The sequence below is a fragment of the Panthera onca genome, chromosome A1 (assembly GCF_046562875.1).
Source record: "Panthera onca isolate mPanOnc1 chromosome A1, mPanOnc1 haplotype 2, whole genome shotgun sequence".
Taxonomy (NCBI): Eukaryota; Metazoa; Chordata; class Mammalia; order Carnivora; family Felidae; genus Panthera; species Panthera onca.
The window spans coordinates 211,844,301-211,858,373 of NC_138339.1; the positions used below are offsets into that span (position 1 = coordinate 211,844,301).

General features: G+C 40.0%; 1 protein-coding gene across 2 annotated transcripts in view; it reads right to left on the bottom strand.

Moving 5' to 3' along the window:
* Nucleotides 1–14,073, bottom strand: part of VWA8 (von Willebrand factor A domain containing 8) — a 365,498-nt gene that overhangs the window by 24,219 nt on the left and 327,206 nt on the right. For both annotated transcript variants that reach the window (XR_009611412.3, XM_060637082.3), the window contains exon 40: nt 13,495–13,603. Coding sequence is in view for 1 of the 2 variants with exons in the window: in XM_060637082.3 (XP_060493065.3) it covers nt 13,495–13,603 (109 nt within the window). In the remaining variant the exon portion in view is untranslated. The remainder of the gene's footprint in view (nt 1–13,494; nt 13,604–14,073) is intronic.

Sequence of the window (14,073 nt, forward strand, 5' to 3'; positions counted from 1 at the left end):
CGGAGTCTTCTAGAATCCTTTCCCACTGGGCTATGAATCAGACAGACAAGTTTGACCACACAGTGCTATCCTTCTCAGGATATTTTCCTTCTCAGGCTATTATTCTTCTCAGCTTCTATTTCCCCTTCCCCATCATTCCTGATGTCTGGAGTAGGATCATTCCTCAGGTTTCCAGGATACTTCATGCTGGGAAATGCGTTTGGGGGTGAGCACTGAACTACCTTTCAATTCTGAGATTCTATGATTCTTGGAGATACGAAACTGCAGAGCACTGGCTTCTAATGCCTTTCATAGATGAGGACAGACTTTCACAGACCAGTCTAGACTGGGAACATAAGCACTGCAAAAAATACTAGAGAATGTGGGAGCAATACTTAGCTGTCATCAAAGTGACATGGAGGTTGTATTCTAGAGCTGGGTTAAGAGGAATATGGGATTACAACAGAAACAAGATTATGTGGCATGTAATGTAACAGCTGTGCCACTGTTATCATTAGTCTTGATTTTCAAACTTTCATCAATACATTGACAAGGCAATGACATTGAAGAAGTTCAAGGGAACCTGTTACATTTCCAGTGATATGTAACTCAATTAAGTACAATATAGAACTCTCAACTTAACCAAATAGCATATCAAATATACCAAATATCACAGTTTTTGATAAGGCTAAAAGTTACATGTCAAACCTAAAGGAATCAAAGAGGTTCAGATAATGAGCATAGGTTATTAAAAAAGTAAAAAAAAAAAACAAAACCATTGTGTCACTTCTTAGCTCATCGTTGTTTTACTTTCTTCATTCTTATCACTGTTTACAAATGTATTATTATCTCTTTATCTCTATTAGCTCTCTGCTCCATTAGAAAGTAAGGTGTATGGGATAAGAGCCCTTATGTAACTGCAGCATCTAGAGCAGTGCTTGCTTGATACATAGTTGGTGTTCAATAAAAATTTACTGACAGAAAGTTACCACTAAGAAATGTTAAGTGATAAGCATATGATAGAAAAGCATGTCTATACAGTATTATCTTAATTGTGTATGCATGTACATTATATACATGCAAAGAAAAATATGCAGGAGAAAACAAAACATTAACAGCCATGGTTATTTTGGGGTTGTGAGGTTATGGATGATAACTGTTTTCTTTAATTTATTTTTTTTAATGTTTATTTTTGAGAGAGAGAAAGAGAGAGAGAGAGAGAGAGGAGCAGGGAGGGGCAGAGAGAGAGGGAGACACAGAATCTGAAGCAGGCTCCAGGCTCCGAGCTGTCAGCACAGAGTGTGATGTGGGGCTGGAACTCACGGACTGTGAGATCATGACCTGAGCTGAAGTCGGACGCTTTAACCTACTGAGCCACCCAGGTGCCCCTTTTAATTTCTGTATTTTCTAATTTTCATATAATGAACTCATGAGTTTTATAATCTGAAATAAGCAAAAATGAGTTCTTTTTTTGTCAAAAGTTTTAAAACAATTCCTTTATATTTTAATGAAATATTATCTTTGAGACCAGTTTGCAAGTTATGGAAAGCAAGGCTTCTCAAACTTCAATGTGCATACAAATAACTTACAGATCTTGACCAAATGCAATTACAAATTTTTTAAAAATGTTTTATTTAATTTTAGAGAGAGAGACAGAGTGTGAGCAGGAGCGGGGCAGAGAGAGGGGGAGACACAGAATTTGAAGCAGGCTCCAGGCTCTGAGCTGTCCACGCAGAGCCTGACATGGGGCTTGAACTCATGGACTGTGGGATCATGACCTGAGCTGAAGTCGGATGCTTAACCGACTGAGCCACCCAGGAGGCCCACAAAATGCAATTTTTGATTCAGTAGGTTTTGTTAAATAACTGGTCCAACATCACTGCAGATTTTTTTTGCTAATAATTAGTAAAAATGATAAAAAGGGGTCCTTTTTAGGAGACCTATTAATGCCCTTGGTAGGGAGGCTACAGAATTGTAAAATGCTTACTTTTCTCTTAGAATATTATGTTTGTCTGCTGTGTCTGGATTCAGCATCATGTAAGAACCTAGGGATTTTAGGTCTTAATTTTCTTAGGCCGATGTTGCTTCTTTTCCTATATATGATTATCATCCTGTAATGTGCTCTCTAGCTTGAAGACTATTTCCATTATGTGTGCCAATGGAAGGAAAAAAAAAACTTAGTAAAATTTGGGGTGAGAGTGAGGGAAGGAATATGCTTTTTCCAATTAATATGCTATCTCTTTCTTCTTTTTTGGGGTCAGCTTTTATTTTTTTTAAGTTTATTTTGAGAGAGAGAGAGAAAGAGAGAGAGAGAGAAGGGCCAGAGACAGGGAGACAGAAAGAGAATCCCAAGCAGGCTCTGCACTGTCAGCAGGGAGCCCAACGAAGGGTTCGGACTCACAAATCATGAGATGATGACCTGAGCTGAAATCAAGAGTCAGTCGCTCAACCAACTGAGCTACCCAGGTGCCCTGGGGTCAGCTTTTAAAATTTAATTATAACACACTTTTAGTAAAGTATATGATTCTTAAATGTAGAGCTCAATGAACTTTAAAAGTGAACATGGGAACCTGGGTGGCTCAGTTGGTTAAGTGTCTGACTCTTGATTTTGGTTCAGGCCATGATCTCATGGTTTGTGAGTTCGAGCCCCGCGTCGGGCTCTGTGCTGATGGCACAGAGCCTGCTTGGGATTCTGTCTCTCCCTCTCTCTCTCTCTGCCCCCACCCTGCTTGTACACGCCTTCTCATTCTTTCTCTCTCTCACTCTCAAAATACATAAAATATACATTAAAAAATAAAAGTGAACACCCCATGTAACCACCTGTATGTCCACAGCCCCCCAGGGCTCCTTCTGGAATTTATTTTCCTCCTGCCAAAGGTGACCTCCTATTCTGACTTCTATCAGCATGGATTGGGTTTGTCTGGCTTTGGACTTCATAAAAATGGAATCACACAGTAGGTGTTCTTTTCTGTCTGGCTTCTCTGGCTCAACATAACTCCTGTGAGGTTCCCTATGTAGCTGTGGAGCAGCCCTTTATTCTCTCTCACTGCTCTAATGATATTCAATCCTATGATTTAGTCGTAATTTATCCATTCTACAATGGCACTGTTTCCAGTTTGGGGCTATTACGAATCATGGCGCCAGGAGTGTTCCTGAACATGTCTTTGGAGCAGATGTGTGTGTATTTCTGTTGGGTAGGAATCCTGGATACATTCAGCTGTCGTAGATACTGCTCAACAGTTTTCTAAGGTGTTTTTTCCAATTTACATCCCCATGAGCAGTGTATAAGCAAGTCTCATTTGCTTATACCCTCACTAACACTTGACACTGGTGGCTTTTTAAAAAAGATTTTTAGCCATTCTGGTGGGTATATAGCATATTCCCTTCCTTTTTATTTTTATCTGTGGAAAAATGAATGTTGGTTCTGCGTGTCATTGGTATTTTTAAGGAACATGAACCAGTAGTTTCTGATTTTGAGAAGTGAAAATATGTGCTAGCCTTTTGATCCAGAACTACTGGGCACAAAGACATTTTTATAATAGTAGCACTATTCATTAGTTTTCAAGCCTAGAACTTGCAGATAAATATGGGCAGATAATTTATTATCTGTCATCTAGCCAGCCCACCAATATTTGGAAATTCAAAACAGGAAGAGGCCTGTCAGAATGGATACTCTTGGAAGCAAGGGGCAAGTGGGGGAGCACTTGAAAAACTTACTGTGGGATGGAACAGAAATATTTATTATTATAGACTGTGTATTGTATCTCAGTGAGATACATACTTAACAAGTAAGTTCCTATTGTATTTAAATATATGCTTTCATTTATAACAAAGGGCCAAACATGATCTTTATTGTATATTCCTATTGCAAATATTCTTATAAATATGTCCATCTGTTTTGTATTATGCAATACATCCAAACTAATGAGAACTTATTATACATAAAGCTATGTTTCCCTAGTAAAAATATACGTTACAGGCTTTCTAGAAAAAAAAACAACAACATAGTTTTATTATGTTCATGTAAGGGACGTTTAAGACTAATTGAAATGCTCAGAGGATGACGTATTCTGGTTAATTCATTTTCTGGGAAAAAAACTGGTTAACCAGAAAGCACACACACACTCATCTGTAGCAGTGAGGACATTAGGAGGAATACACTTGACAAAAACCAGTTATCTTGTGGTTTGTGACACTCGATCTTGTGATTTTGGCACTGAAAGTATTCTGATTAATCTTAAGTCTTCACTTATCTGGGTTACGGTTACTCAAGGCTTCCTTTACCTATAAACTCTACAGGTAAGTCAGTTTTCTCTTATTCCTTCAAAATTTAATGAAGAGATTAGAAAGATTTAAGTAGCAGTTTTTGTAGAAAGCACATACATTCTATAGAATAAAGCATAGAGATATTCACCAATAAACATTGTGTCAATGAATAAATGTAATGGGTGTTTGAGGATACGTGCCTGGGAACAATGATTCTTTTATTAAACATTATTAGCTCCCATTATTTTTAACATTTAGTCATGTTCCACCAAGATATACTTTTTATGTTATTAATCTGCACAATTAAAAAAAATAACATGCTGGATTGAGGTAAACTTTTATATAGTATTTATAAAATGACAAATTATAAATCAATGGAAACAATAAAAAATAAAAACAATAAAAAATTTTCTCTGTGGTTCTTAGTATTTTGACATAGCAAAAAATATTTTCCTAAATACCCGTTAGGTTGCTGGCTGCTCTAAATGGTGGAAACAGTGTTGCCCAGACAAGAGAAGATGCAGACCTTCTTTTTTAAGGAGTCCCCCGGTTCTTGAAGGGACATCTCATGGCAAGGTTAACTAGTGATTCATGTACTTAACAAAGACGACCTTCGTTAGAAGAGTCTGTTCTCTTGGATGCCGATGTGGAACTAAACTATGACTTTGAGTCATCACTTACCGTCATTTTATAATTTGTTTTTATGAATAAAGAAACTGGGACCTACACACGTCAGTGTGCATGTACAGAGGCATCTTTGCTTCCTCTTTCTTTCATAGCTCATGCCTAGTGGGCCGGCCAACCCCCGTGGCTTCCCGTGTACCCACCGTCTCTTCCCGTGGCCGGGCCTATTTCCAGTGCAAACATCTTTCTCTCTTCCCTGGACTGCTGCCGTAGCCTCTTCCCTGGCCGCCCTGCCTCCTTGCCTCTCTCCTGGCCTCCATGGTCCTCTCTCAACACAGGAATCAGAAGAATCTTTAGAATAACACATTGTAATTTGCAGGCAACACATAAAAAAAAAAATTCCGGCATGATTAAATTTTTTAAAAGCCCAACTGAACTTCTCTTTCTCTAGTTATTTTCAGGAATGAAGTAGTATTTGTCTCTGTTGCACGTAGTACAAATGATCACGCTTTTCACTTACTTCTGTCCCTCATCTGTAACAACTTCTTGATTGTTGTTTCATTTTTGAGGTACCATGAGAATTTAGGCCCCACTTATTACTATTATCATTAAATTCACTTTTTAATATTGTGCATCTTTTTCAAAGCACTATTCTTGATATTTGAGTTTTCTTTGAAACGCATTTTCCACAATTATTTAGAACTGATTCTGTGTTTAACTGACTTCTGAGGTTCATTGCTAGTCCTTCTACACCATGAATTTCCCATTCTTAAAGAATTCAGATTCTCTTCTTAATTGGCTGGAATATTTATACATATGTGCTTACATACGTATGTGTGTGCACATGTGTGTATATATATTTACCTCAAAATCATTTTCAAAAAGAGTACTTAAGTACTTAAGTCTCTCGATATTTGAAAATGTCTTTTTATCTCTTTGTACTTTGGCTGAGTATAGCATTCTCAGGTCACAACTTTCCCTTGTCCCCCAGATCTTGCAAACATTCTGACAACTAATGTAAGATTAATTTGTCTCTAATAATAGCTTGGTTTTTGTCTGCTGGCATTCTTTTAGGATATTTTCTTTGTTTCTGAGATGTTAACGTTCCATGAAGCTGTAAAAAGGCACTTACCTCTTTTCATTATTTTTGCCTGGTACTCAGTGAAGTTGTTTTCATCCATAGATTTAGGCCGGTCTTTAGCTCAGTGCAGTTTATGTTGTTGTTGTTGTTGTTACTTTGATTATTGCTTATGTGTTCCTTTTGGTCCTCTTTGGGAATATCATTGGCTCATACAGCGTGTATTTACTGCACAACTTCTACGTGCCAAGGTTCTACGTTTGGGGATGGATCATGGTTCTGTGTGTTAGCTCTCTGCTCTGTTTTTATTGATCAGCTTTCTTTTGTGTTTTATCTCTTTATTTCCTCTACAGTCTGGAATAACAATTCCAAGTTTCCACTCATGTTAGTACTTAGACTTAGGACTGGATTGAGTCTGTTCCTTCTACTTTTAATGTAGATTTCACTTTTGGCATTGCATTTTTAGTTTTTAAAATAATCTTTCCTTATTGCATTCAACTCCCTTATTATTTCTGCTTGCTTCTTAGCCAGACCCTTTTAAATCTACGTCTCATTTCACATACTTCAAGTTTCTTTGAATTGTGAGAACACAAAGCAGATGTTTTCTAAAAATCCAGTGTTTTCTGAAGAAAATATTCTAGCCCAGTGGCACCTTCTGCCTTTACATCTTGGATGCTTGTTACTCTATCTCACTGCAGAATCATTTCATAGATCCCACGTCATTTCATTTTTGGGTGTTCCTATTCTTGAATGATGAGATGGCCCCATAAAACTGTTTAGGAACAGACTGGATAGACTCTCCTTTCTTGTATTCACTTACCATTTTGTTATTATTAGAGTTCTCCTTGAAGATTTTGAACTGGTGTCCGTAGTGGAACTAAATCTATTTACTACTTAGCTCAGGAACTCAGTAGGGAAGGAGTTGGAACTGTGGACAGTCACAGCATGAGAACTTCATCTCCACATCATTTCTTACTGTTTGGCAAAGCCATCGCAATGGGGCCACTTGGCATTTCTTTCATCTTGTCTTCAGGCCAAGTATAAGCTAAGGCTGGGCTGGCCCCTTTCCCGGTGTTATTCCCCTTCCAGCTTTCTGTTTGTCGTAGCCACTGCATAAAATCTAGATCTCCCCAGCCCCACTGCTCCCAGTGTTGCTACTTTCAACTGCTTCTGCTTGGCAGTGACAAAATGGAGGTCAAGTGATCTGCTTCCCACCAGCTTTAGGGCTCTCGCGTCTACTCTCCACCTCTCCAAGTAAGGGATGTCAGTTTGATTCTGCTGGGTTTCATGCACTTCCTTCCTAGTAATGCCATTCCTTAGGGAGGTTTTTGAGTTGTTGCTAGTGCTACCATTCACAGGGGCTCATCACCATCCGTTTAGCAAATATTCTTCAAAGCTTCTTGCACGTCACTAGCACCCTTCCCTAATTTCTGCTGTCATATGGTTTTTCACTGTTTACAGCTTTTTGTTATTTTAACATTCTCATGGTCATCCAGTGAAGACCGAGTTAGATGCCTGTGCTCAAGTAGCCTAGAAGTCAGGACTGTATTTGATGGCTGCACTTCGTCCATGTTGTCCCCTAGTGGCTATGGATGCCTTGTGCTGAGTGATGAGCCGTTCGGGTGCTAAGAAGAGTAACTGGCATCTTACTGTTCTCCCCAACATGCAGATGTTCCTTGACATGCTGTTTCTACCTTTCCTCTCTCTGGTCTGTAGTCTCAACCTTAGTCAACACACCTTCTCTCTTGGCGTGGGCTGTTGCTCTACACAGATGATGATAAGAACGCAGATGTAGATATGCATGTGGATATGCAACACTATCTGGTCCTCACCTTGCTCCTGAACTCCAGATTCACATCTTCAACTCTTCAAATCTCACGCTTGACATTTTTACGTAGGAGTCCCAGTAGTGAGAGAAACATGATAACGTCCAAAGCAAACATCTGCTTTCTCCACAAGCCTCTCCTCTTCCTGGCTTCCTTATTTCTGGCCTCTAGGGCTTGAAAACCTCACTGTTCCCCTTACCTCACATTCGATCAGTCACTGTCTTCTTACCTACCTTCTTGTCCAGCCTCCAAACTGTCCCACCCTTTCTATTTTTCACTTTGATTGCCCTGGTTCGGGTTCTTATCACTTGTCACCTGGATAACTGAAGTAATTTTAATAATTTGGTTTCCAGGTTCCCCCACCTCTCTCTTTTCTTTCTCTGACACTTTCTTTTTCCATGGCTTTGAAGCCTCCTAAAGAAGATGTAACTAACTATACCACTCCCTTTCTCAGTCATGTTCACACTCTTCACTGCTTATAGAATTCAGTTAGCATGGTGCTCTAGGCCCTTGGGGGTTCACCTTCTCCTTCATTTTCTCTTCCACTACCCCCAGCCTCATCCCCAAACTCTGAGCTCTAGTCTCTAGGCAGTTTGTCACGCTCCAAATAGCCTTGTATTCAAGGCTTCTTCCTCTGCTCATAGATTCCTTCTGTCCAGCCCGGAGCTATGCAAACTGCCTTTGGTGAGTAAACACTTGTTACTGGTCCATGATGAAATCAGTAACAGAAACGAACAGTAAGCATTTAAAAACGTATATGGCAATTTGAAAAAGTGCTTTCATGCTTGCTGAATCTCATATTAAGTAATATGGGTTTGTATCTTGTATGCTAATTTTTACATCTTTTTTTTCAGTAGTTCATTTCTGTTTTATTTTATAAAAGCCTCAGCCCATGATTGATGAAAAATACTTGGCCTCTCTCCACAGAAGGTTTGAGAAGCTCTGGTCAAGGCTGTCCTTCCATGCCAATCCTTAGAAGAGTTACCAATTAAAACCATACTCATCCTTCATGGTCCAGCTCAAACGGCACTTCCTCTGAGTTTTCCCTAACTGTGCAGCCTAGAAATTGCACACACATTTGTCTACATAACACAGCACTTTATTTAAAACACTGCTGTGGCATTCACCATATTGTGTCTTCTATTATAACTACACATGTATCTTCTTTCCTAGGTCAGTCATTGAAGGCAAGAACCCTTAGGCAAAAGAGATATCCAATAAATGTCTACTGGATGAAATACAGTTATTATCAACTAAATAAAAGGAATGGGGAAATGCTTTCCATTCTTTAGATATGAGCGAAGTGGGTGCTCAGAATAGAGTCTAAATTCCTTGCCTGGCACCTACCTGCCTCTTAGCCCCAAGTCTCTGTATGCGTTTTAGGCTGAATGGAATCCTGCTCATACTGGAGACCAGCCCTCAGCATACCCCTGAGACTGCACAGTGTCATGCTTTTGTCTATGCCATATTCTCTGCTGGGGCACTTTTTCACTTTCCTTTAACTGGTTAATACTTGTGTATCCTTCAAGAGCCAGCTCATGTGTCCTTTCCTGAAAAATCCATCCTGGAATCTCCTTCCTCTGGGCTTCCACTGCATTCTATACATCTGTCTACCAAGACACCATATTCAACTGAAACCATGTGTTCAGGTACCTGTCTTTCCCACTCCTCAAAACTACAGCCCTCTTGAGTACAAGGACAGTATCCTATGAATCTTTTTGCCCTCAGTGCCAAACACAGTGCATGCCAAATGTTAATGTTCATTTTGAACTACTAAAGGAAAAAAAAGGAACATAATTGTTGGTTCACGTAGATATCATGCTAGCGAAAGCAGTCAGGGAAAGGCTAATTTCGTTCAGCCTGAGAATGAAATTAGCCTGATTGTAGATCAGCAAAACACTGGAGAGAAGATATGATTAAAATCAGTGGCTTCTTGTGGAATGGGTATTTTCTTTTGTTAGGGAATGCTGGAATCAAGAGATTCAGATTCTGAACCAAGTATAATTGAATTTATTATAAACTCTATTCTAATAAGAAGATTCTTGCTATTGATTCATAAAAGGTCCAATAAAACCAGGACTCTATGATATTCCATGATCCAGTCAAGAGGCAGAGAGGTCACTGGTGATGGCTATCTCAACTGAGAAGAAGGACACATGTTGCAAAGACACACTCACTGAAGCAGACATTAGCAGGAGTGGCAACAACATTCCTTTTCCTCAAATCTCAGCACAGCCACCCGGAATCAATGCGTGGGCTTGAAAATGTACTTTGAAAAGTCATTTCAAATGATGATTTGCTAGTTCCTGGCCAGACTTTCTGCTGTTCACCAAGGAAACACCCATAGTTACTGGGATTACACAGCAACCTCAACACAGCTGGGAGCTATTAGTCAATCAGAGCCACACAGGACTGTCAGAAGATGGCGAAAAGGGGACCAAACAAAGCCATCTTGTTTTGGTAACAATCTGAAGATTCATATTCTGCAGGAGGCCCTGTCTGTCCTTGGCCGGTAGCTGCGTTTTCAGCTAGCACATCTCTCTAAACTGAGGACTAGAAGGCTCACCTGAGAATAACACTCCTGTGGGTTTCAAAAATACCTACATGCAATAAGGGAAGCACTTGACAATGCTACGTCGGCATCAGGATAATGATGCAAAGTGCGTCGTGAGCATAGGTGAGCATGATACTTCTCACAGAATTGTAGAGTTGGCAGCAGATAACAGAGGCCTCACAGGTAATAGGGACCCAAGCTCTGGGCCCACATACCTGGTTCACTAGCCACATGACCCAGGACAAATTACATCATCTTTCTAGTCTTCCGTTTCCTCAAAATATCTACAGGATATTGCAGGAACAAAATATCTACATTTCAGAAGAAATGTAGAACATAGTCCTTACTGCTTATCATAAGGATTAAATAGCATAATGAATGTAAAGCATTTGACTGGCTTGCAGTCCACGCTGATGAATATTAGCAAATACAACGGAAGTAATGATGAAACAAATTCTTCTGTAGAGAACGCTATGTGCCAGGCATTGTTTTAAATGGTTTACATGTCTCATCTGAATTAATCTGCATAACTGCCCTATTATCTATCATTCCATTTTATAGAACCCAGGCTGTCTGGCTCCAGGGCTGGCACTATTAGTCACTAAGTGATGACAATGATGATGATGATGGTGGTGGTGGTGGTGGTGGTGATGATGGTGATGGAAGAGATCTTGATAATGATGTTGATAATGTAAGACAACTAGTAGAGTCTCTGGCACATTGTAATTGCTCAGTAAATGTTTGCTGTTATTAAAATGCTTGTATTATTTGTGAAGATTTGTAGGGATGGTAGTTCTACAACCATTTTAGGTCCTCATCCAAGGATTACATCACTTTTATTCCCTTTCTTATATCTTAAAACTCTTTCTTGCTATTATTTAAGCCTATTTTCTCTTTTTCAGATTTCCAAGGAAGAAGAGAAGAAAAACATCCCTGAAATAATTACTCTATTTGAGGATATCTAGAAAGTTATGGATCCCCTTATGGTTTTTTTAATAGGTGCCAATTTCTTGTTTCCCATCCATTTCATCTTATTTGTTGCTTTTCTTTGAGCCCTTCACAGTTTTCTTTCACCTCTCTCTTGAGGGTGGAAAGCAAAACTGGGCAGTTTCTGATGCTGGTCTCATTGCTGTGGACTTTAGCAGAAGGGTCATTCCTTAACGATAACCCTAATTCTAACCCAGGTATAAGTGGATTCCTACTTGAAGAAGTCACAGTAGTGGGTCTGCCTTTTCGTCCTTTGGCTGATCTGGTGAACATAATATCATTTATCTCAAAGAGCTGATGTGAGGATTGAATGTGGCGATGTCTGTAAAAGTAACTATAGCCTGGTGCCCAATGAATACCAGTCAAGACATGAACTAATACCAGGTGAGGATTCTCGTTCCTTCAATTAAAAATATATTCGCGGGGTGCTTGGGTGGCTCAGTCGGTTAAGTGTTTGACTTCAGCTCAGGTCATGATCGTACAGTTTGTGGGTTCAAGCCCCACATCAGGCTCTGTGTTGACAGCTCAGAGCCTGGAGCCTATTTCAGATTCTGTGTCTCCCTCCATCTCTGCCCCTCCCCTACTCGCACTCTGTCTGTCTCTCTCAAAAATAAACATTAAAAATTTTTTTTTTTAAATAAATAAAATAAAATGTATTCTTGTATTTCTCTCCAGTACTATGAGTAATCTAATGGCCTATTTGTACACAGGGTAAAACCCAGTGTTGTCTGCATGTTCTCATGGAAGCCAGGGCCAGATCATGATCTGGTCTTTGTGATTTTGATAGCCTTCTCCTTTGCCACTGTCCCCCACCACGTACATGTGCTTCAGAGTCAAACTGAACAACCTGCACTTGTACATCACGTGTCCTATGTCTGGAATGCCCTGATTCCTCAACCATCTGGAAAATCCTTAGCCTCTTTCAAGTGTGAACTCAAGCTTACATTCTCCACGAAGCCCTTCTTCGTTCATTCCATAGAATCATGCACATATTTCCCTACGAATGTAAGAAATCATTTGCCTATTTGTCTTCTTTGAAATCCTTCTTTGAGGGCAGGGGCTGCATTTTATTTTTCTTTTTTAAAAGATTTTTTGTTTGCATTTATTTATTTTTGAGAAACAGAGTGAGACAAAGCATGAGCAGGGGAGGGGCAGAGAGAGAGGGAGACACAGAATCTGAAGCAGGCTCCAGGCTCTGAGCAAGTGGTCAGCACAGAGCCTGATGCAGGGCTCGAACCCACAAACTGTGAGATCATGACCTGAGCCGAAGTCGGACGCTCAACCGACTGAGTCACCCAGGAGCCCCTGCACTTTATTTTTCTATCCCTAATGTCTGGTGTGCATCAAGAACTTAAGAAATGAATGACTGACTAAACCACTCATTCTTCAGTTTTAATATAAACACTATCTCTTGTTGCCCTCATCTCGTGTGAACCACTCATTTCGGCTCTTATTCACCTTTTGCCTTGCCATGGAGATCAGAGCCCACCTAGAAGTTGCCTTCGATGCCCAGGGTGATGAGCACTGGTAAAGTGAGTGCCTTTACTGGAAAAAATCCAACCATTCAATGTTACTTTGTTCACACAATTTGCATATGGATTTATTTTTTTAAAGCAAATTCTCCAAATAACAAGTCTTTGCTTAGGAAATATTGAAGCATCTTAATTAGTATTTTAAGGGGCAAGAGCAAATATTAACTTATTCTGAGGAAACCACAGTCTAAAACTGAAAAAACAGGCAGGCAATGCAGGGGCAGGGGGAGCATCGGAGGAGATGCCAGGAGACATAGAGAGTGCACAGTCTGGATGATCAGAAATGTTCCTCTGTCTATAGTCAACAACAGTGAAATGATTTGTAGGAAAAGAATTCTATCTGTGGATTTCTAGTAGAGGTGGGACGCTCATAGATCTTATATATAGGGGAATCAGGGAGTCTGGGGTCTTCTAGGATTGCTGGTCAAATTATTGCTTCTTGGACAGGATAGGAGAGGTCAAATATTTTCCTTGGAGAACTGACCTAAGAAGGCCAGGGAGTGATCTGCAGTTTTACACAAACATTTTGGCACTGATTACTTTTTTTCTGACTGGTTGATTAGGGTTTAGGTAACTTTTCTCCAGTAGTTTTGGGATGGGCCCAGCTTTGGGCCCAGATTATTTTCTTAGCCCATTATTGGAGATTACCTGTAAATTATCCAGGATGATTCGGAGGGAGCGCACCTGCCGTCGAACAGCACCTGAGAACCTTTCATAGGTTGTGGCATCATATTCACTCATTTGGATCTCCTTTAGCCTGTAATCAGAGGGCATGAAAAAGACAGTAGCTGAAATCATGTGTATGTGGTCCCTTGCGTCCATTCGTCTTCTGCTAGAACTATAGCAAGGTCCTTGGTATCTGATGTTGCCTTGAAGGAGAAAACTCAAGAAGCAACGTTTCCAGTTAGGAGAGTCTAAGGAAGAAAATGTCTAGTGGTAGGCTGGTAAAAAGTTAACAAGTAGGTTTCTAGAACAAACCAAATCAAACCAAACCAACAAAAAACTCTGATTTATAGTATTTGCTGATTTCTGTGGTGTAGATACTCCCACCATGATCAACTCCAAAATACTAACAGTAAGATCACCAAGCACTGACTTGGAAAAGAATGTGCGCAACTGGCTCTCGTAAGCCAGTGAGTCAGCTCTATAGCAAACCACTGCCATATCCCAAAGACGTGTCACGATGTTGGCAGCTGGTCAGTTCATGTGGCAGGTTCCTAGAAGAGC